The following is a 23,106-nucleotide window of genomic DNA, read 5'->3' as shown; positions in this document are numbered from 1 at the left end:
TCTCTTGGGTGTTGTTTTGGTCTAATTTTACGAATCAGTTGAACCAGTTGAACCTTTTTGTTTCTAGTGTCAGTGTCGTTTCTTAAGTTGTGCTGTTTTGTTAAACAAGAGTTGCTTGTCTGGGTCCTCAGAATATTTCTGGGAACATTTGTCTCTCAAAGTCTCTCCTTGTTCATACATATTTGATTAAACTCACACTTTTGTTACGTCCTGATTTGCCACTAAGAAGTGCTCAGCTAAACAAGAGCAGGGTATTACCTTCATAGTGTTCCCTGTAAATGACTTGCCTCTTACTGATCCTGCTTTGTAAGGATGGACAGTCCTCTGCTGCCCTCTACTGACATCCCCCTGTCATCTCATGCAGAAGGAGACGAAGGCCATACCTATATAGGAAGCGAGCCATCCACCGAGGCCGGCCAGCCCCCGGCGAGGAAGAGGAGGAGGAGGAGAGACCCCCCCCCAGAAGGGGTAGGGGCCCGCCGCCAGCGCCTGAAGAGCCGTCCGGCAATGGCGGCTTCTCCAACCGCCGCGAGCGCCGTAAGAAGTCCGTATGGGAGCAGCGCACCAACCAGCTACGCAAGCGCCGGCAGATGGCTAGCCGCGAGGAGTTGTTCGGCAGCCCCACTGAGGACAACATGGACACGCCGACAGGCGGCCACCACCTGCCCCATGTGCCCTCCCTCTCGCCCGAGACCAGCCCGGGACACCTGCCCGAGTCTCCCATGTCCATGGCCATGCCCCTCCCCGAGCCGCCCATGTCCATCCCAATGCCCGAGCCCCCCGAGTCGGAGCCACTGCCGCTGCTGGCCTGCGTGGTCGAGGAGCGGTTGTCGTCGGGGGCTGGGGGCACCGGCCACCGCCCCAACACAGAGCGTAGGCACCGTGTGGCTAGAAAGTTCCGTGCTGCCGCCGTGGCAGCTGGCATGGAGGGCGGTGAGAGCCGGCACCGGAGACATCGGCACCGAGAGGCCCGCAGCCGAGAGTCGCCAACGCAGGCCGAGGGGCCGGACAGGAAGACCCCAGAGTCCAGCGTGGTCGAAGGAGCCGCTCAACTAGAGGAAGGAGCAAGCCAAGGCGAGAGGGGAGGAGATGGACAAAGGTGACAGCAGGACTCTTATACTCACTACTACAGACTGTTGTTATTATGATGCCATATTTTGCAGCACTTTGACCTGTATCATAGAATTTTCTGGAGACTACAATCTCCACTTCACACATTTCTGTGTGCATTTGTATGCCTGAAACGGTGCAAGAAATGTGTGTCTTAAAGCTGTGTATTGTAATTTGTATGTGATTCCCTGGACTTGACTGTCCCTGTGTGTGTGTGTGTGTGTGTGTGTGTGTGTCCAGCGAGCCCCTGCCTGATGTGGTGGGCCTGCAGGCATCTGCTGAGTGGGCGGAGGCCCAGCCCCTGATGGGGTCAGAGGGCGGGGGCGACGCCGTGCTGGACCAGCAAGGCCAGGAGGGGGCGCTGGAGCTAGCCTACCTGAGCAGCAGCGGCGGAGGAGGTGGCACCGTCAGCATGGAGAACTCCAGCGGCTACCTGAACCAGGAGGAGCCCCCCACCGACACCAGCGTGGTCATCGAGATGTCCAGTGCACAGCCACTGCTGGAGCTCACTCCCATGACCGGTAATGTACTGTTCAGCATCTGTGCTTTACTTCAGCATCTGTGCTTTAGATCTGAATCTGTGCTTTAGTTCAGCATCTGTGCCTTAGTTCAGCATCTGTGCTTTAGTTCAGCATCTGTTCTTTAGTTCAGCATGTGTGCTTTAGTTCAGCATCTGTGCTTTTAGATCAGCATCTGTGCTTTAATTCAGCATATGTTCTTTAGTTCAGCATCTGTGCTTTAATTCAGCATATGTTCTTTAGTTCAGCATTTGTGCTTTAGTTCAGCATCTGTGCTTTAATTCAGCATGTTCTTTAGTTCAGCATCTGTGCTTTAGTTCAGCATCTGTGCTATAGATCAGCTTCTGTGCTTTAGATCAGCTTCTGTGCTTTAGATCAGCATCTGTGCTTTAGATCAGCATCTGTGCTTTAGTTCAGTTCTTTACTGTAACAGCACTCAGAGAGGCTGGGGTGTTCTCTGGCTCTAAGTGAATGGAAATGCACCCCAGTCAGATGCTTTAGAGTTTGATTTCACAGAACTAATTGAGTTTGGAATGATGGTCTATGATAAGTGCTGGTCTATAAACACAATTTGTGTTATTTTACTCAGTAGAATTCACTGGATCTTCTGAAAAACATCTTTGCTTACAAATAAACAGATCTACAGTAAAGTTTGGATTGTATTTGTTCAATCTTGTGGATATTTTTACTCATGTGACTATACTCTATGCACAGTGGGTCATCCTAGAAAGACGTTAGGCCAAAGACACCAGAGAGGTAGACATCTACGGCTACTTCCAAATGCATGATCCTACAATTCCTACCTGAAAGACAGCCTGCGTCTTATAAACCGCATGGATTAGACACTACAATTAGCCATCTGAAAATACCTTGTAATTACAGCAAATTATCCATATCAGTTCATCTCATAAAGGGGTTGACTATAGATTTACTCCTATCATATTTAGAAATATTTAACCTAAGATGTGAATGTTGTTTTCAGGCTAATGAGAAACATGTGTGTGTAGGAAATGATGATGCATAATATGATCTGCATATTTTCATAACAAATGGAAATCTGTTGTAATTACAAGCGTTTCTTTTCTTAAAGTCTGAATGCAATCTATTTTCCTCCGTTGTCACTCTGTAATTGCCGTCTAATTGCAGAGTGAAACTACCGAGAGGAAAATATGTATGGTACGTGTTGGAGCTTAATTCAAATCTGAGGCTGGATGCACATTTAGCAGGATGGAACAGACAGTACTGGCTGTAGCAGTACAGTACTCCAGAGGAAATGGAAGGCTCAGAGCTTGTGGTTAAGCATGTAACCATTCAATTTGTTGAGCTCTTTCAATCTGTTATCATCCTCCATACCAGGCATCTGTTTGAATGAAGCAGGTATGACAGAACATGCTGGTGTGTTTTTTGAAACATCTGTACGTTCAAGTCTCAGTGTCTGCTCTCTCTATTACACTGACCACAGTGAACTTTAAAGAGATGGAGGTATCGCACTCGGACCGCAGTGAGAGGGAGGAGGAGGATGGCGAGGAGGAAGGGGAGGCTCCCAACCCGCCCAAACCAGTGGCGCCGGACAGCATGTTCATCTTCAAGGCCTCCAATCCGTAAGAGAGCACCTGCTTTGGTTGCATGTTTGACTCCCATTTGGTGTCATAAACACACAGCTCAGTTTGAGTTTTCCTGGGCTAGCTGAGCCTGTCGTCCTTTCGCTGTGTGATAGAGATGGCAGATGCCTCAGTAGATCAGAGGGAATCAGTGAAGTTGACCTTTGGCTTTTCAGGATAGGGAGGCAAGGTTGATCCCAGTTAGTCTCTACCTTATTTATTATTTTCTTATTTTACAGTGATAGAGGACAGCCGAACATGTCAAAAATCAACATTTTATGTGCTTGTGCATTTTTTTCCCTGTAGGCTGAGAAGGATATGTCACTACGTGGTGACCCTCCGCTATTTTGAGATCACCATCCTTCTGGTGATTGTGGCCAGCAGCATAGCCTTGGCTGCAGAGGACCCTGTCAGTACCAACTCGGACAGAAACAAAGTGAGACAAATCTTCACATCTGACCCTGACCTGATTTTTAACCAATTCCGATATGCATTTGTTATTGCTTCACATTTTAATTGGTGTCTGACTTTGTGTTTTTCAGGTCTTGAGATACTTTGACTATGTCTTTACTGGTGTCTTCACATTTGAGATGATTATAAAGGTGTGTGATTCTCTACTCTCTGTACTGTAGTGATGAACACAGTGTGGAAGTGGAAGAGGTCCAGCACTTTCACACCTTAAGCTTTATATCACGTCATGTGTATGTGAGGTAGAGGAGAGGTTGTTACACACACACACACACACACACACACACACACACACACACATTATTTTAATGTATAGATTTTCCTGTTTTTGTGTTTTCAAGATGATTGACCAGGGCCTGATTCTGCATGATGGCTCATACTTCCGGGACCCGTGGAATTTTCTGGACTTCATTGTGGTGGTGGGAGCACTGATAGCTTTTGCTCTGACGTAAGCACTTGTGTGTAACTAACAGAGACTCACCCAAGGTCACCACCTTTATACTATGTGTTGAAAGCTTTTCTCTGTTTGAGCTTCCTCAGTGTTACTAGTATGTGGTATATTAATCCTGTGTATTTAGACCCCATTCTATGGCCCTTATGATCTGTAGGTTTAGTCAGTCAGTTGACAAAGAGCAAATGTGTATGAATGTATCGATGATTTCTTGCTTTTGAATGTTGCTGTCACTGTAAATGTTACTTCTCTTTCTGACTCTGTGTGTAATCTGTCTCTCTATATACTCTGTTGGAATATATATGTTCCTTCTCTTTAATGCTCCTTTCTCTGTTGTTCCTATGGATTATGTCACTGTTGGGGATGACAGCAATGTGATGGGGTAAAACGTCCCTTTTCATATGTCACATTACTTCACAATACATGTATTTAATATTACAACTTTATTTCTGCAACTTTTTTTTCTGTTGAACACGTGGCATTGTAGAATGGCCATTCAGACAATAATTGCAGGTTAATGACAAAAAGAATTGTTGCAACATTACGTCATATGCCTTTTTTCTTATTCCGTTGTCATACTTTTGTTTTTATATGTTATGCACCTATAGATGTAGTGCGTGCGTGCGTGCGTGAGTGTGTGTGTGTGTGTGTGTGTATGCGTGTGTAATGATGTATGTATGTATGTGTGTGCGTGCGTGTGTATGCGTGTGTAATGATGTATGTATGTATGTGTGTCTGTGCGTGCGTATGTATGTGTGTGTGTGTGTGTGTGTGTGTGTGTGTGTGTGTGGTGTGTGTGTGTGTGTGTGTAACTGACTGCGCCCACACGCTCCTCTGTCTGCATGTGGGCATGTACATACAGTCTATAAGGTGGCGTGTCTCTTGTCCTATGCTCTTCTTCAGGGACGGTGGAGTTTAAATATTTGTCTTTGCCAACAGGAATAACAAGGGCCGCGACATCAAAACCATCAAGTCTCTGCGTGTCCTTCGAGTTCTCCGGCCTCTGAAGACCATCAAGAGGCTCCCCAAACTGAAGGTGCCAGCGCTACTGTTGTTCATGAATGAGTAGTTTTATGCGATGTTCAAAGAAGAGCTGAGTTTAGTTCCTACTGCAATGTTTATCATTTTATCCACTCCTGAGCAGCAGTCTCAAGACTCTTCTCGTCATTTCATCATTTGGCAGCAAACTGGCCGTTTTTAGATGCCTACATATAGTAACTGTATTTGCAATTCAGTATGTAACTAAGAACAGATCTGTTGTACTGACTACTGCAGTAAGATATATATGCTCTGTACAGTATATATACTGCAGTAAGATGTAGGTGTCTTGTAGTCAGTAGTCCAATGTAGTCTAAGGTACAAACATTTCCTCAGCAGGTCATATCTTTCCTCACTACTACGTACCTTTTTTGTGCCTCCTACTGTCAGTGCAGGAGCTGCATCTTCCTATGCGAGCTACTGTACAGTGCAGGAGCTGCATCTTCCTATACGAGCTACTGTCAGTGCAGGAGCTGCATCTTCCTATACGAGCTACTGTACAGTGCAGGAGCTGCATCTTCCTATGCGAGCTACTGTACAGTGCAGGAGCTGCATCTTCCTATACGAGCTACTGTCAGTGCAGGAGCTGCATCTTCCTATACGAGCTACTGTCAGTGCAGGAGCTGCATCTTCCTATACGAGCTACTGTACAGTGCAGGAGCTGCATCTTCCTATACGAGCTACTGTCAGTGCAGGAGCTGCATCTTCCTATGCGAGCTACTGTACAGTGCATTTGGGTTTTCAGTGTCCTCTCTGCCCGTACAGGCCGTGTTTGACTGCGTGGTCACCTCTCTGAAGAACGTCTTCAACATCCTCATCGTCTACAAACTCTTCATGTTCATCTTTGCCGTCATTGCTGTGCAGCTCTTCAAGGGGAAGTTCTTCTACTGTAATGATAGCTCAATGAACACGGAAAAGGAATGCCAGTAAGCCCAGACTCTCTCTCTCTCTCTCTCTCTCTCTTTCACACACACACACACACACATGCGCTCTCTCTCTCTCTTTCCTTCTCTTTCACATACGCTCTCTCTTCTACTGTAATGATAGCTCAATGAACACGAAAAAGGAATGCCAGTAAGCCCAGACTCTCTCTCTTTCACACACACACACACACACACATGCGCTCTCTCTCTCTTTCCTTCTCTTTCACATACGCTCTCTCTTCCTCTCTCCCTTTCTCTCTCTCTCTGTCTCTCTCTCACACACAGAGAGAGCGAGAGCCAAGTCTCTCGCATAGAGTGAGAGGGAAAAGGGAAGAGGGAGAGGAGTCTGATAGATAGATAGATAGATAGATAGAGAGAGAGAGAGAGAGAGATAGATAGAGAGAGAGAGAGAGAGATACTGTAGATAGAGAGATATAGATAGATAGATAGATAGATAGAGAGAGAGAGAGAGAGAGAGAGAGATTTTATTTATCCAGAAGGAAATAAAGTGTCCAGTGAATTGTCCAGAGGAAATTAAGGTGGAGATGTTTGACCATGTTGATTATATCTGATCTGTAGACCAACACTCAGTATCGATGAGGCCTGCATGGGTCCAGTCCTGCACTAACCCTCTGTGTCCATGAGGCCTGCATGGGTCCAGTCCTGCACTAACCCTCTATGTCCATGTGTCCCTCTCCCCTGTCCATCACAGAGGCTATTACATTGACTACTCCAGAGACAGGAAGGAGGTGAAGAGACGAGAATGGAGGAGGCACGAGTTCCACTACGACAACGTCATGTGGGCGCTGCTCACCCTCTTCACCGTGTCCACTGGAGAAGGCTGGCCGCAGTGAGTCAGACACGCACTCTTTACAAGTTGCACCTGCCCAGAGGCTCATGTTTCCTAACTTCCCATTCACATGTGCTGACACGAAGCTAACGTGCCTTAAAGCTCTCATTAACAGGGCTTACAGTAAAGTATGAGGAAGCTTTTCTGTAGCTTTGAAGATTGGGCAAGGACACTCCACCATAGAGGCCTCTATCTGTCTTCATAGACACACATGAGTTGGCCTCATGGATAATTCCTGTCATTTCCACCTCCACTAATGGCATTAGATTAATTCAGTGCGCTGTTTAGTGTTAAAATGGTATTAGAGCTGAGTTGAGATCACACTCATAAAACATGCTGCTAGACAGTTAGCATATGAGTGATGGAGAGCAAGAGAGAGAGAGAGAGAGAGAGAGAAAAGAGTGGTAATCGCTCTAAAGCACCAGATGGACTATTTTATTTGTGAGCCTGGATGTGTTTGTCACACTCTCCTCTCAGTGTTGACTGACTATTGATGTGTGTGATTGTGTGTGTGTGTGTGTGTGTGTGTGTGTGTGTGTGTGTGCGTGCGCATGCGTGCGCGTGTGTGTGTGTGTGTGTAACATATGACATCCATCGCCCCTCAGGGTCCTGCAGCACTCAGTCGACGTCACGGACGAGGACCACGGGCCCAGCCGCGGCAACCGCATGGAGATGTCCGTCTTCTACGTGGTCTACTTCGTGGTCTTCCCCTTCTTCTTCGTCAACATCTTCGTGGCCCTCATCATCATCACCTTCCAGGAGCAGGGCGACAAGATGATGGAGGAGTGCAGCCTGGAGAAGAACGAGGTGTCAGCTGTCCCACGGCACCGCTGTCTCATCCATCTCTTTTCTGCTTACCCTCAGCACTTCTCCTCCGCTTGTTTGGCCGATAAATCATATCTACCAACCCCCCCGTCCCCCCCGTGTCTCTCCTCTGCCTCTCTAGAATCTATTGACTCCTCACTTGTCATCTGACTCCTTTTCTCTCTCTTAATCGTTCTCCCTTTATTCTGTTCATCTCTGTAATGGTTTGTCTATGTGTCTGTCTGCATGTCACTCTCAATTCAGTTCAGTTGAGTTTTATTTCATATAGCGCCATAGCATACGGTATGAATATACCTTAAGGTGCTTTTAAAGAGGTTGAAATTGAAGCTCTCTCTGTCCTTCTATAACTCTCTGTCCTCTCTGCTTGTTCATGTGTCTGTGTGTGCTGCCCACAGAGGGCCTGCATCGACTTTACCATCAGCGCGAAGCCACTGACGCGGTACATGCCCCAGAACCGCCAGACCTTCCAGTACCGCATCTGGCACTTTGTGGTGTCGCCCTCGTTTGAGAACACGGTTCTGGTCATGATCGCTCTCAACACGGTGGTGCTTATGATGAAGGTAACAGTGTCTGGTTCACTCATACATTGGGGAGCTTCCTCAACGTGTCCAAAGCAAATCACATAGCGGTTTGTCATGATTGCACCATACCACAAATCTACCTGGAAATGTCATTAATAGATTATCATGAGTAGGCCTACCCACAAAACATCTATAGATGAATTAATTACATATTAGAACTCAGTGTTTCTCACTGGCCTTGGTTACTTAATAACCTAAAATATTTGTCCGTATCAAATGTGTTTCTTACATGGAATTCAAATGTCCAGAATCCACAAGATTCAGTGACAGCTAGCACATCTATTTTGACTGATTTCTTGTCTTCATTTCTGGCCATGAGCTGAGATGCAAGCAGAGATAGAATCCCTCATCATTCTAATGTAGAACCCTCCCGTCTCACCCGTGTGCTTTTCTTGCCTCCTGTGTAGTTCTACTCCGCTCCCCCTGCCTATGACACTGTCCTGAAGCACCTGAACACAGCCTTCACCGTACTCTTCTCGTTGGAGTGCATCCTCAAGATCATGGCCTTTGGCCTCGTGGTGAGCTGACCAGCTAAGCTAACGTTAGGCTAACGTTAACGCTAGTTCTGAATTTATTGTAGCACTATCCCGTATTAATGTGTAATCATAAGAAGTTCTGGCTCAGGAAAAAGCATTCCAGAACATTCCAGACTGTTAAAAAGCATTCCAGAACATTCCAGACTGTTCATAACTTGCTGTCCTCTTTCAGAACTACTTTCGGGACACATGGAACATCTTTGACTTCATCACCGTGTTGGGAAGCATAACGGAGATTGTGGTGGATTTACAGGTAAGGCCGGAGTCCTTTTTACACACGTACGCTATGGACAGGGGTCAGTGTTCCCTTAGATTACTCTCCAGGACAGGTCACACGTCCAACAAGAAGTGAGAGAGTCAGGCTCTCTGCACCCAGATTGGACTTTGCTGTCTATAATTTCGACCCTCTCTCTCTCTCTCTCTTCTGGAGTCCATCAACGCCTTCAACATGAGCTTCCTGAAGCTGTTCCGAACAGCCAGGCTCATCAAGCTGCTGAGGCAGGGCTACACTATCCGCATCCTTCTGTGGACCTTTGTGCAGTCATTCAAGGTGAGCGCAGCCTAACTTCTGATCAAACAGCAGGTCAACCGAACATCATTAATAAAATACCATAGTGAAAATGCCACGTGTTTTTGAACAGTGCTCTTCCTCTTCCATAGGCTCTTCCATATGTGTGTCTGCTCATTGCCATGCTGTTCTTCATCTATGCCATTATTGGCATGCAGGTAAGTGTGTTTAAAGAGTATGTTTAAATGTGTGAAGGGTAAGTGTATGTCAAAGCTGTGTTTAATTCCGTTTCAATCGAATTCAGAATTTTATTCAGTGTCATACTGTTTTTGGATATTTTGGAAAGAACTACCGACACGTAACTACCACTCAAGATCTGTCAAAGTTAAGTGTAAAATATGTATAAGATTTGCAGTGTGGGCAATTATCGTTGTGAAGAATGGATGTTTCTCCATAGGTGTTTGGGAACATCAAGCTGAATCATGAGAGCCACATCAACCAGCACAACAACTTCAAGACCTTCTTCGGCGCCCTGATGCTGCTCTTCAGGTGTGTAGCATCACCCCTCTGGGCACGCAGGCCCGGAATGTTCTCTCTGTCACAGTATTACCCTATTCTACAGCTATTCCCTTCTATCTCCTCAAACAAAGTGTGTGTGTGTGTGTGTCTGTGTGTGTGTCTGTGTCTGTGTGCACTTATGTGGGTGTAGGTGGGTGGTTGTATTGTGATATATTGCATTGTATTAAATTTGCATGTGTGGTGGATTACATGTGTGATACATTCACTCATAGATGATACAAATCTCTGTAAGCCCCTAATTAGTGTTTAATTGATGACCACTTTGTTTGCTGACCCAGTCCCTGTTGATCTGTGCAGGAGTGCGACAGGGGAGTCGTGGCAAGAGATCATGCTGTCGTGTCTGGCAGGGCGGGAGTGTGAGCCTGACCCCTCCATCGCTCCCCCCTTCATGTCCCCTGACCACCAGGGCGGCTGTGGCACCGACTTCGCCTACTTCTACTTTGTGTCCTTCATCTTCTTCAGCTCATTCCTGGTAAGTGCAGGCCCTCTACTAGACACTAAAGGGATGCACACACACACACACACACACACACACACACACACACACACACACACACACACACACACACACACACACACATTCCTGGTAAGTGCAGGCCCTCTACTAGACACTAAAGGGATGCACACACACACACACACACACACACACACACACACACACACACACAGTGTAGCTGCACATATACTACTCTGATAAACAGACAAAAGGCTCTGCTGGTCCTGTGCTTCCTGTCTTTCACTCTTCCCTCCATCAGTGAAACTGTTGTTTGTCTCCTCTGCTGTAGATGCTGAATCTCTTTGTGGCTGTGATCATGGATAACTTTGAATATCTGACCCGGGATTCCTCCATCCTGGGCCCTCACCACCTGGATGAGTTTGTGCGCATCTGGGGAGAGTATGACCGCGCTGCCTGGTAAGAGACACACACACACACACACACACACACACACAACCCTACTCTGACTTTTATTATTTCATTATTTAGAAATAATATTTCATTCATTGTTATTGAAGCTGATGTTAATCTGAGATCAATGACAGTTATTACAAAAGGATGTTTTGTGTGACAAACTAACTGTGTGAGTCATTTCTTTGATGTTATGTTTAAAGCCTCCAGTAGAGGGCAGTGTTTGATTTCTGATGTGTTCTCTGTACAGTCCACAAGGCACTGACATCTTTGCCTCTCTGAAAGTCAGACCCAGTATAATCAAGAGGTTGTTTTTGTTGTCTTGGGACTTCCATGATATTTTCACTCCAGTTCTGAACCCCATGTTTGTTCTCCTCCCCTTGTCCAAACATGTAATCTCCTGATCATTGCTTGCCCCTCTCTCCTCCCCCACCTACCCCTCCTCCTGTGTCCAGTGGCCGGATCCACTACACGGCCATGTACGAGATGCTCACCCACATGTCCCCTCCACTTGGCTTAGGGAAGAAGTGCCCAGCCAAAGTGGCCTACAAGGTAAAAGACATACGGTTCTCTTCATGAATAAGCAGAGGGATTGCAAAAGGTAAACAACACAGGGTTCTCTTCATGATTAAGCAGAAGGAAAATACTTCTGGAGTAACATGTGTACAGAGCTGTAGAGATCTCAGGCTAGACCACGTTAGATGGACTGATAATACATATACTTCTTGTAAGATTCCACTGCAATCTACCATGACTAATTTCATTGTTCTGGTTTGATATTTGTAGGCTATTAAAAAGGATTCACTGATGGAGTGGAGCTTTATGAATTCTGTGTCTTCTCATGGCGTTTGTTTGTGTGTTTGAGCACAGAGGCTTGTCCTGATGAACATGCCTGTGGACGAAGACATGACTGTCCACTTCACCTCATGTCTCATGTCTCTCATTCGCACGGCCCTGGAGGTCAAAATAGCCCGAGGTGTGTGTAAGTTTATATGTCGGTACGCGTGAGTATGTGTGCATGCATGTATCTTTCTATGATGTGTTTTGTCTTTGTTAATTATAGAGCACCTCATAGTCAATTGCTGCTGGTGTCGAGGGATCTGTGTCTATGTGAGAAATGAGAGATGAAAACGTAAGCATGCCACAATGAATGCTATGGACCCACTGTGCCACACAGGACCCCTGTGTCACAGCATGCCATGTCCTGGTCCAACAAATACAGTAAAAGCTTTTCATGCCGCGTCAGTGCACCCACAGGTGTCTGGTACGTTGCCCTCCTGATTCTGCCAGCACCCAGTTTTAACCTCCCCCCCCCCCCTCTAGGCACTTTCACAGACAGGCTTTCACATGTCTTCCAAGAGCTCACAGACAGCTCACAGACAGGCTTTCACATGTCTTCCAAGAGCTCACAGACAGCTCACAGACAGGCTTTCACATGTCTTCCAACAGCTCACAGACAGCTCACAGACTTTCACATGTCTTCCAAGAGCTCTGTTTCTGTGTCTCCCTCCTCAAGGAGCCCCTTGTCTCTGTGCTGTTGTGTGGACTGGTGCTGTGCTGTGTAAAGCGTGGTGTGGTGTGTTAAGCGTGGTGTGGTGTGTAAAGCGTGGTGCGGTGCGTTGCGGTGCCCTGCTCTGTGGTGTTGACATGGTATGGTGTGGTGTGGTGTGGTAACGCAGGCGGAGAGGACCGGATGCAGCTGGACACGGAGCTGCAGAAGGAGATCAGCATCATCTGGCCGCACCTCTCACAGAAGACGCTGGACCTGCTCGTGCCCCTCAACAAAGGTGAACAGAGATGCAGGGGTGTGGATGCTCACACACACAGCTCACAAACACAAACACTCACACGGCTCTCATCCAGTAACAATCACAGCCGTAGAATGTGTCTTTCTCGCATACCCAGAGTTATCGACACTCACTTGATTTCAAAGTTCCAAACCCATCTGATTGAACTCCATTAATTGTTAAGTAATCTATTAGGAATTACACGTTTGTTTGTGGTGTTTCGTTGTTGTTGTTGTTGTTGTTCCTTGTTAAATGCCATCATGCGTTGTCTGCTTGGCTGCCTTTGTTGACCGGTTGGATGCACATGCAGACACAGACATGACAGTGGGGAAGATCTACGCCTCCATGATGATCATGGACTACTTCAAGCAGAACAAAGCCAAGAAGCTCAGACAACAACTGGAGGAGCAGGTACAGGCAGGGACTGGGCTGGGGGACAGTGTCAGTGTGTGCAGTGGTAATCAAGTGAGGACATGGTAATGATGATAATGATAATCTACATGTTCTCGTCTCTCTCCTGCAGAAGAACAGTCCTACTCTGCCTCTCATCACACACAGTGCTGGCTCAGCCTTGTGAGTTGTGTGTGTGTGTGTGTGTGTGTGTGTGTGTGTGTGTGTGTGTTTGAATGCATGTCAATATATATCAGTGCTTAATGGAGTAAAGTAGTGTAGTGTAGTTATAGAGTATGCAAATAGAATTTAATTTGTGTGTGTACATTTGTATGTCCTCTGAGTTGAACTGTGCTTGAAGTGGCTGTCTGTGTGAACCGTATATTCTGTACTTGGTATTGTGTGCATATCACGATCTGTGTGTCTCCTGCTCCCAGGACGAGAGGAGGGTTCGTTGCTCTGAGCCCTATCTCACCACAGGAGCTGTTCATGCAGCCCATGACTCAAAACCTGGAAGACAGCCACTCTCTGGTAAGAGAAGGCACCGTTCACATGAAGCAGAAAGAGAAACCATGGTTTATATACTCTAATTATTCAAACTAAATTAATTGAGAATCAGTTCATTTGATTAAATAAAAGCCTGTGTGTTATTGACCACTCTTCATCCCCTGTTCACTGTAAATCCAATTATGCCATTTTTTATGCCATGTGTTCATTGGAGATGGCTGCTCAGTACATTGCATTCGACTACCTCCTTTCACTCTGTATGGCTAGTAACCATACCTCTCCGGGAATTAGAATTCTCATACAAATAATATCTAATAATGTTGACGAGGAATCACTCATTGTCATCACCAACACGATGCCTCGCTGTTAAGAAGAAAGCTCAAGTATGCAGAATTGTCTACTATTGCTTTTTCTCCGTTTCTCTCTCAGCCTTGAATGCTTGTGGTGTCCCTTTTGTATAATGAGTGATGTCTGTTTAGAGAATCCCATTTAAAGCCGTTACTAGGCTTCTGTTTGTTCTGGTTTCTATGGCGTTCTGAAGTCCAGCCTTGCCTGCTCCCGGGTGTTGGATCTCTGTCAGTGTCCCCTTCCCCGTTGTGATGCACACTGTTGATGAAAGGCATCTTGAAGGTCTGGCTTGCGGGCAGTTGACCCTAGCTTGTATTGTTTGTCTGGTATGTGCAGGAGTGATTTGAACGTGCATGACTACACTGTGGAATGTTTTCACAATGACGGGGTCTTCTACTTAGATACCGTATGTCTTCTCTGGACTCCTCTGGCCGCTGGCTGTGCTTGTCTGGCGTGGCGCCCTGTTTCTCTCTGGGGTCGGAGCACGGGCTTCTCCTGAGGGATGCTCTGATGTGTGGGGTAGAGAGGGCACGAAGGGTTGGTGGTTATCAATGGAAATGGATTCTGGCCCAACATTGCTCATCAGTGATCACCCATCAGACTTTTTTATAATCCTTTATGTTTTTTTTACCCTTTGTTTTGATTCAAATTTCTTCATAAATTGTATTCACATTATGAAGAAATGCTCACATACATCCTCTCACATGTATGTTTTATATTTATTAGAGTGTTATACTCAGTTCAACCTGATTTCTGACACAGTTTTGATTGGCTTAGTTTTTAAAAATTTTAGCTTCTATTATTTCAGTTTTCATGTCTAATTTTGAATAATTATTCCTTATTTGAATCTCATTTAAGTAGAATTATTTTGTGGTTATATTGTGTTATGCATTTCCCTGCAACCACCATTCCTTCTTTGCCTTTGACCCTGTAGTGTGTTCTCTCTCTCTCTCTCTCTCTCTCTCTCTCTCTCTCTCTGCTGGAATGTCTTGTTTTTCTGACTGGATTTGAATGGCCCTGGTTGCTGCTTATAGATGCCCTGCCAAGCCCGTTTTTACAATGGGCTTCGAGGCTTTGGACCGCAGCTCTTCCAGCAAGCAGATGACAGAACTGCCCTCACGGTCGGATGGTTTCATGGTTCCGGTCCTGCTCTCTCATGTCCTCTCCCTCCTCTCTCCTTTTTACCCCTTCAGGTGGGGGGCTTTGCGTCCCTGGTCCTCCCTGGACGGGGGCTGTTTATGCGGGCTTCCTCCATGCCCCGTCTGGCTGTAGAAGCGCAGGTACAGCCTCTGATACCCCACGCTCCTTCGTCCTCCACCGGGACCTCCGTTAGAAGCTTGGGCTGGCAGGGGGGGGGGGGGGGTGCTCTTTAGGGCGATTAAATCAGACTATCCGGAGTCGAGAGGCCTAGATGGCTAGATGGAACAAGAGTGGAAGTTCACGTGTTGGAGTGTGTTGACATGTTGAATTCTCAGTGGGTTGATTGCAGATGGTAACTGCTTTCTGTTGCCAGGGGTCACCACTCTATCTAATAGCCCTTAAACGAGGAGGTTGTCAAGAAGGTATACAAAGCCGGATTTTCGTCAAATCACACATAAAAGAGGAAATTTGAAATCTGAAGTTGCCCACATTTATGTTTATTTAGATACATCTGACTGAGCTGTGCGCTGGTTGCCTAAAAAAGGCTTCCCAGCTTGTCTGGGGCTTTCTGCTTGCATCTACTTTTGTGTTACCATTATGTCTCTCCTGCACTCTTCTCCTCCCTCTCTCTATTTCTTTCTTTTTCTCTTTCTCCATCTTTCTCTCTCTCTCTCTCTCTCTCCCTCCCTCTGTCCTGCTCTCCCTGGCTCAGGTGGACATGGACAGCAGCGTGATGAAGCGCTCGTCCTCCACGGTGGGGGAGCAGGGTGGTGTGAACGGTTTATGGCGGGAGGGCTGCTCTCCGGAGCGCGTCTACAGACCGAGACACAAGAGCTACAAGGCTGCAGGTGGGGCTGGAGGTGTAGTGCTCATGAAGTGTAGTGCTAGAGAAATATTGATTCGTGCTGCACCATCGCCAGCTTCAGACTGACCAATTCTGGATGCATAGTTTGAGTCTTCACATGATCTCAAATGAAGAAAAATAATGGAATTCTAGTTATACTGTTAAGTAAAATGCATAGATTGTTCCCAAAAGGTGTAGTTTAAAGTATTCATCACTATGTAACAATTTCAGGTATGTTTTCAGGATAGTTTTGCTATCAACTTCATTTTCACTTGGTATATGGTCATTACAGGTAAAAGACAAATAAACACACATTATGACCATATAACCATCACTAGCAGTATTGCCAAAAGATACCAGTTTTGATAATTTCTGCATGTCTTTTATGTAGTTAGTCTGCTAGTGTTAGACCAAAACTCCATATTGCTTCTTTATGCCAGATGGTGTAGTGACAGTTTAAAGCAGGATTCAGCCCCCGGGCTTTGGGCTCGTGGGTGCAGATTGTAATATTTCCTTCAGACAGACACGCTGAGCGTCTGCATGACTGACTACTGTGATGAGGACACCTCATGAGGTGTGAATGTCCTTTCTTGTCTGATCGCATTGCTTTCTGTTGTGGCCACTCCGCTCCTGGTGCTCCCGCCTCCCGCAGTGTCCCGCTCGGACCCGTGGCAGCAGGGCGAGCGCGAGAAGGAGCGCGGGCGATCTAAGGAGCGCCGCCATCTGCTCTCTCCAGACACGTCGCGCTGCAACTCGGAGGAGAGGAGCCCCCAGCCCCGCTCACGCTCCCCCAGCCAGGAGACACCGCGGCCCACCAACAGACAGGTAGCCACTCACGAGCCACGTGCTACACACGGATGGCACACACACACACACACACACACACACACACACACACACACACACATTATAACGGGGATACAGCTTGTAGCTTAATTTGTGGAATACACTTTTGTATTTGTGTGATTTTCTTAGATCACATCGGGCAGTTTAGTTGGCTAACCTTACCCTTTTAGCCTCGCTTAGTCACAAGGGGGTTGGTTCTGAGAAGCTTGATGTACACAGCCTTTCAGACTGATGTCCAACTACACTGACTGTCTCCAACAGTATACATCATCAACTGAGAATTAACAAGGTGCACTTTTGAGAAAATGTGGTTGAAATTCCAAATACAGATAATCATTTTATTTGATATTTTTACAAATGTAAAAATGTAAATAATATATATATTTTGATCTCATGTTATTATTTGGAGTAAAAACATGTCAGATGGAACTTGTTAATTCTCAGTTGACAATACATCAGATTTTTCAGAAGCAATAAAGTTCACCAGGGAGAATTTTCAGCAACCCCTGCAGGCTATAACTGAGCCTGTTACGGCTATGTCTTTCCTTGAATGACCGACTGGCATTGTGTGTCCATGTCCGCAGGGTAACAGCTCAGAGAGCCCTGTCCCCTCCACATCTGAGTCCAGCACCCCGAGCGGCCGGCGGCCCTCGTCCCAGACGCCGACGCGCTCACGGCCCCACATCTCCTACTCGCCACTGGTGTGCCGCACGCAGGCCTCCTCGCTGGCCGGTGCCGACGATGACGATGACGACGACGACGACGAGGGTGACGGGGGCACCCAGCGGACAGAAGTACGGATCAGGGAGGCCTCGTGGGACGCCGGAGGAGAAGAGGAGGAGGAGGAGGAAGAGGAGGAGGAGGAGACAGCCATGGGAGGGAGGGCGGACACAGACAGGGACAGTGATGACTACCTGTGCTCTGCGGTCCCACGGCGCTGCCCCTCGGAGCCCTTCCTGGCCCTGCAGGACGACGAGCACAGTCCCGACCCCTCGGGCGCCATGGAGACGCTGACCTTTGAGGCGGCCGTGGCCACCAGCCTGGGCCGCTCCAACACGGTCAGCGCCTCGGTGCGCACGCGCTCCCGCCTTGGCTGGCAGATCCCCAACGGACACTTCCGCAAGCGACTGGCCCAGAGCGCCTCCACGGCCAGCTGCGGGCACCTCAGCGACACGGAGGAGGATGACAAGTGCTAGAGAGGGAAAGAATGGACGGAGAGGAGAGAGAGAGAGAGAGAGAGAGATAGGGAGAGGGAGAGGGAGGTACAGCACACTTGTAAAATCAATTGTACTATCGGACTCAAACCAGAGCAGATGTATACTTAGCTATTAACACATGAGCAAACTCAAACTTAATACTAAGCTCGGGAGGAGTTGTATGTGGGCGCACAGGTATTCACACAAACCATCTTTGCAAGACTGATGTTTGGTCTGGAGAGCGATCGGAGAGGAGGGGCAATAGATACTGTTTGTACGAGTGACGTTCTGTGCAATATTGCTGTTGTTTGTGTCGGAGGGCTGCTGCCTTGGGCCTTAGTGTTGGTAGCTGTCTGAGAGAGATCGCCAAACACTATGACTCATTTGGAACATGGCATTGCACAAAAACGAATGCCCTTTAAATTAATAGTATCAAAAGATGATATCTTAGATGTAGATGTTGGATAGATTGAAGTACAATATTGCATTACATCAAGTTTATTTATTATTATAAATTGCAATTCAAATATGAAGGTATTCATGTAATATACTGCTTCAGGGTTAATGTGAAGAAATTGTTAGAGACTGTGTGTATGTGAATGTGTGTACGTGATTTTCAGAGAGAGAGACAGAGAGCTGTATGAGCTTATTTTGTGTTGTACATCACATAAAGGGAACTAAAGTCTAAAAGCCATTATTATGAATATAGCCTATAAATTTGCAAGCCATCTACCTGATTCGATCAGCAATCTCCATACAGAGCTTCAGTCAGGGCTGAAGCACATCTGCACACTGTTTAATTAGATATTTAAATGTGATGAAAAATTCACTGCCAAAGCACATCCACAGAGAATTCTTTAAAGCTGGAGTAATAAGACTGAATTCTGTATGTATAGATCACAGGTGAAATTCTTAATGAATGGTTCTTCATTTAACCTTGGTTGTGTCCATTGGTGAAGTTGGGCCAAACTTGCAATAGCCTTGTTCTGCTTGTTTTTGAGCGAGAACATGTATATACGTGCTTTAATTCCATGATTCCATATTTCCTTATTGTTTAATAATGAGATATTACTGCCCACTACTCCCCTATTAACCATCTGTACAGTGCCATTTTATGTGATCAATTTAATCAACAAACCCATACACATGTACGTATAAAAGCTAAGTGATTTTTGCCAGTTGTTTATTATAACATTTTGGATCTTAACTGTACAGTCTTGCACAATCAACAACATCCTGTGTCCAGGCTAGATGACCAGGGTTTCAGAACTTACGTCTGAGGTGTTTATCTGAAACACGGGGCTCAAAGGGACGACCTCAGCTGTTCACCTCATTCTACAGTATATAGAGATGTTACATGCTTGTTTTTAATCTGTGATACAGACAGTTGGTGCTCTAACTCCAGCTGTTCAAGAATGCAGTTCATTGCTTACTTTCCTGCTGGTTGTTCACAAGAAGCATGGAAGAATAATCCACTTGTTGATGACTTGTTGATGTTGGAACAGTCTACGAAGTACACTGGCACATTATAAAAAAGCCAGAAGACACTTTGACCTTGAAAGAAAAGGATTGTGCACTGCGAATTTAGAATATGTTTTCTGTGGTGATTCTGTGTTTCAGTTTTCAATGTAAAGGACCAACTAAGTGAATTGATAACCGGTAATAAAGTGAAAGCCCAGCTTGTTATAGAGACTGTGGTTTATTAATTGGAGGCACTTTTGCATCGATTAACCCAAAATTATGCGTTGCATGCTCTTACAAGGGATGGAATAAGCAAAAGTGCTGGCTTATGAATGAACCCCCTTCAACAATCTAATGTTTATCCTAGAATGGCATACAACCCTGTTTCCAAAAAAGTTGGGCCACTGTGTGTAAAATGTAAATAGAAAGAGAATGTGATTATGTTCAAATCTCGTAAACCCCTATTTAGTTGAAAAAAGGACATGTTGAAATTGTTGAAAATGACCATTTTGATTCTTTCAATAAAAATGAACAATGACCAAAACAATAAACAAATTCCCTTGACATCAAATTCAAAATGAACATATCTTTTTCAAAATGAACATATCTTCTTCAAAAAGACAAGAATTTATCTGTTTCAACCATCGATGTTGTCCTTGCATTTAGAAATCATCACATTCTGCTTTTATTTACATTTTACACGGAATCCCAACTTTTTTGGAGTCAGGGTTGTATGTTTGTGTATGTACGAGAGTAAGACTATTCAAGTGGTGAGCCAAAACTGTTGTTGGTGCCAGGCTACTGTTATACAATGTCCTAATGAACCTGAAACAAACAAAAAAACATTCTAGCATATCCCTACAATTGGGCATGATACAGTAACCATAGACATATGTCCTAACTCTCAATACATCAACTACAACTTGGTGAAAATAAGGCAGTGAGAGCATCAGTTAAGTCTGATAGATGCACAGCCTTGAGAAACATTAACATGTGGCCTGTAGGCCATTTCACCGCACTGGTCACTGACTCATGCCCTCCCCATGTGAACCAGCGAGGTCTCCAGCGCCAGCTGAGGCTTGTCGTCCAGCCAGCGCCTGAGGAAAGAGACATGGACACCCGGGAGCCACCGAGATGGACATCCATCAGTAAATGGAGGGACTTGTGGTCGTGACATACTTTTTAAAATAATCTCTTTTTAAATAGATCTGCTCTCACCTGAGGGTTTATTGGGGGTTCTATTGAGGACAAATATTATGTATAGCACCTGAAATAGCTCTGTGCATGACATTGTCTGTCACTGTCTGATGACATTTAGACTGAAGCTTGTCTGCTACTGTCACTTTGCTCCTAACTGTTTTTATAGTGTTATTTTCAGGAAGAGTATCACACCCGCTACACTTAAAGTACATTCTGAACCAACAAGCTGAATATAGATATAGAATATGGATGTATGTAGGGCTGTCAAAATAACTGATTAATTTCAATTAATTAATTTGAGAAAAAATAACTGATTAAAAAAGAAATAGCACAGATTAATCGATTCCGTATCACCTTTGACCCCCAGCCATTCTAGTCAGACTGTAGACTGTAAAATGAAGGAGAGAGAAGAAAATGTGCTGCCTAGATCATCTATTGGAACATTACTTTTAAAAAACGACCTGATGGTGTTGATAAAAATAAAGTGTTGATTAAAATAAAGTCCTTTGCAATGTCTGCAGCAAGGAATTTGCATATTACTGGGGTTTGTCAACTCTAAAGTCGCACATCAATGCAAAGAAAGTGTTGGCAATGAGGGAAGTGTTAATTTATTTTCATTGTGTCCCCTAGGTTATCTGTGGCCTGAAATGCCTTACATGTGAAAATAAAACTTCTTCCTGAAGCACTTTTGAATTTATTTCCTCAGCATATTATGCCATATCATAGATTATTATGACCATTATTTGAACAGTGAAAATAATAATAAAAGAGTTTTTGAACTTTAATGTCACTAATGCTGATTATTCAATGATTCGTTTGAATGTCAGGCTTTTGCCTATTTATGTAGATAGGACATTGGAGAGAGACAAGAAGTGAGTTGGAGAGAGAGAGATGGGATTGGATTGGGAAATGACTGCAGGTCAAAATCGTACCTGCATGGGCACTGAGACTCAGGTATGGAGTAAGGTGGTGCCCCTTGAGCCACAGCTATCTGTCTTCAGAATCGTACTTAAAATCATCATAAACCGGTGTAAAAGTGTATTTTTTACATTTGTTTGCTGACATTTTTTATAGGCTTAGTATCTTATCCCTCCCTTGAAATCTTAATGAGAACTCTAGGTTGCTGAGAATTGTGAATAACGAGTGCAGGAAGACAAGAACAAACTAAGAACTTAGTAAATGAGACCAAGACAGAAAACAGTAATACATTGTAAAACACCCAAACAAACACTACAGTAAAGAGAAGCGATTGATATAATTTTCCAAAAGCGTGTGAATTGTATTGGCAACATTGTAGTTTGGGGGAAGTATTTGAACATGTCAGATGCTTAATTACAGTAGAAAAGCCATATATTTATAATGAAACATCAAGGTGTCTAAAGAAATAATTTAGAAAATAATAAGAAAAGTTATGCAGCCCATTGAGGACTGTTGGAAATACCAATGCATAATTTCAGTGAGCGAATATTTGTCCTGAGCTGAAACAAATCCTATAAGCAGAACACTGCCATTACTAATGAAGGATTAGACATCACAGTGGCGAGGATTGGACATAATTTATTGTTTCCTCATGTTGACAGAGACCTGACTATGGGGACCATGGTATGGAAAAGTCATCTTTTTGTTTCAGGTTCTTGCTGCGTTTCTCTTTAGTCTTGTTCAAAACATTTCATAGTGACTGATGAACACAGAGGGCAAATGAGACCCCCAGGGCAAAGTCCAGCCCGGGGTAAAATGCATAAATGTAACTGCTGAGATCAGGAGGTACTGGAGCAAAGCACACATTAACCACAAACCTACAAAGGGGTTTTATATTTTTTTTAAAGGTTTTAAGTGGTGTGTGTGTTGACAGGATAAATTCGTAAAAACTAAATTAGTAGGTTTCCTAGATCATAATGCTAAGCTATAACTATGTCTTAAAGTCTTAATCAGTTTAAAGATACAAAGTGTTTGTGGATGAGGTTCAGACTAGAAGTCACTAACTGGAAACAGCCATCAAGGCTAGTCTTTTGCCTGTGAGCCTAGGCATGTTGCCTAGGCTCAGGTATGACAGGGACGCCTTTCAGTTTTCATGAGACTCTTGTTGTGCATGTAGCCTACTCCCTCTTCACAGCAGAGATGGTGGACTAAGGGAGTACAGAAGGGACCAGGGAAAGGTCAGCTCGGTATCACTCTCTGGCCGTGCACAGTGGCAGCCATCTTGAGTATATCTGTATCCATCTGCGACGCCAAATGTTTTCTGGACAAAAGATTGAGCTACAGCCAGAGATCCATCATCACAAACAGCAAACATTTCCTCAAGCAGTTTAGCATTCTTTCAGGGAGATCTAGTCTGGAACACCATAGTTCATAACAGTTTCCCTAACACAAGAAAAATGTCAGGCCTATCAGCGACCATAGGGGAATAAGTAATACGTTTTTGTTTAGATGAGCCAAATCATAGGAATCAGCTTTCATCTAGGCCTGTGTTTTGTGATTTGTCGTTTTTAGAT

The 23,106-nt window shown here is 45.1% G+C and overlaps 1 protein-coding gene across 12 annotated transcripts in view; it reads left to right on the top strand.

The window, feature by feature from the left end:
* LOC121678279 (voltage-dependent R-type calcium channel subunit alpha-1E-like) overlaps positions 1-19,645 on the top strand; it is a 62,587-nt gene extending 42,942 nt beyond the window's left edge. Inside the window, exons 22-51 of one of the 12 annotated variants that reach the window (XM_042057700.1) lie at positions 368-1,099; positions 1,351-1,631; positions 2,343-2,384; positions 3,091-3,229; positions 3,536-3,665; positions 3,772-3,831; positions 4,039-4,145; positions 4,519-4,530; positions 5,088-5,184; positions 5,952-6,112; positions 6,822-6,959; positions 7,565-7,766; positions 8,180-8,344; positions 8,773-8,883; positions 9,074-9,154; positions 9,329-9,451; positions 9,562-9,627; positions 9,867-9,958; positions 10,286-10,460; positions 10,774-10,901; positions 11,351-11,447; positions 11,766-11,877; positions 12,575-12,682; positions 12,993-13,093; positions 13,206-13,255; positions 13,510-13,603; positions 15,121-15,207; positions 15,780-15,915; positions 16,564-16,736; positions 17,342-19,645. In XM_042057700.1, the coding sequence (XP_041913634.1) occupies positions 368-1,099; positions 1,351-1,631; positions 2,343-2,384; positions 3,091-3,229; positions 3,536-3,665; positions 3,772-3,831; positions 4,039-4,145; positions 4,519-4,530; positions 5,088-5,184; positions 5,952-6,112; positions 6,822-6,959; positions 7,565-7,766; positions 8,180-8,344; positions 8,773-8,883; positions 9,074-9,154; positions 9,329-9,451; positions 9,562-9,627; positions 9,867-9,958; positions 10,286-10,460; positions 10,774-10,901; positions 11,351-11,447; positions 11,766-11,877; positions 12,575-12,682; positions 12,993-13,093; positions 13,206-13,255; positions 13,510-13,603; positions 15,121-15,207; positions 15,780-15,915; positions 16,564-16,736; positions 17,342-17,953 (4,612 nt within the window). In that variant the 3' untranslated portion in view covers positions 17,954-19,645. Of the gene's footprint in view, positions 1-364; positions 1,100-1,350; positions 1,632-2,342; positions 2,385-3,090; positions 3,230-3,535; positions 3,666-3,771; positions 3,832-4,038; positions 4,146-4,518; positions 4,531-5,087; positions 5,185-5,951; positions 6,113-6,821; positions 6,960-7,564; positions 7,767-8,179; positions 8,345-8,772; positions 8,884-9,073; positions 9,155-9,328; positions 9,452-9,561; positions 9,628-9,866; positions 9,959-10,285; positions 10,461-10,773; positions 10,902-11,350; positions 11,448-11,765; positions 11,878-12,574; positions 12,683-12,992; positions 13,094-13,205; positions 13,256-13,509; positions 13,604-15,120; positions 15,208-15,779; positions 15,916-16,563; positions 16,737-17,341 lie in introns of all 12 variants that reach the window. The other 11 variants (XM_042057718.1, XM_042057691.1, XM_042057709.1 and 8 more) reach the window with 11 other exon arrangements.
* The last annotated feature ends 3,461 nt before the right edge of the window (positions 19,646-23,106 follow it).

Source organism: Alosa sapidissima, chromosome 1 (assembly GCF_018492685.1).
Source record: "Alosa sapidissima isolate fAloSap1 chromosome 1, fAloSap1.pri, whole genome shotgun sequence".
In the NCBI taxonomy this organism is placed as follows: domain Eukaryota; kingdom Metazoa; phylum Chordata; class Actinopteri; order Clupeiformes; family Clupeidae; genus Alosa; species Alosa sapidissima.
Note: the sequence above shows the minus strand (reverse complement) of the source record. Positions and strands in the feature narration are given on the sequence as shown.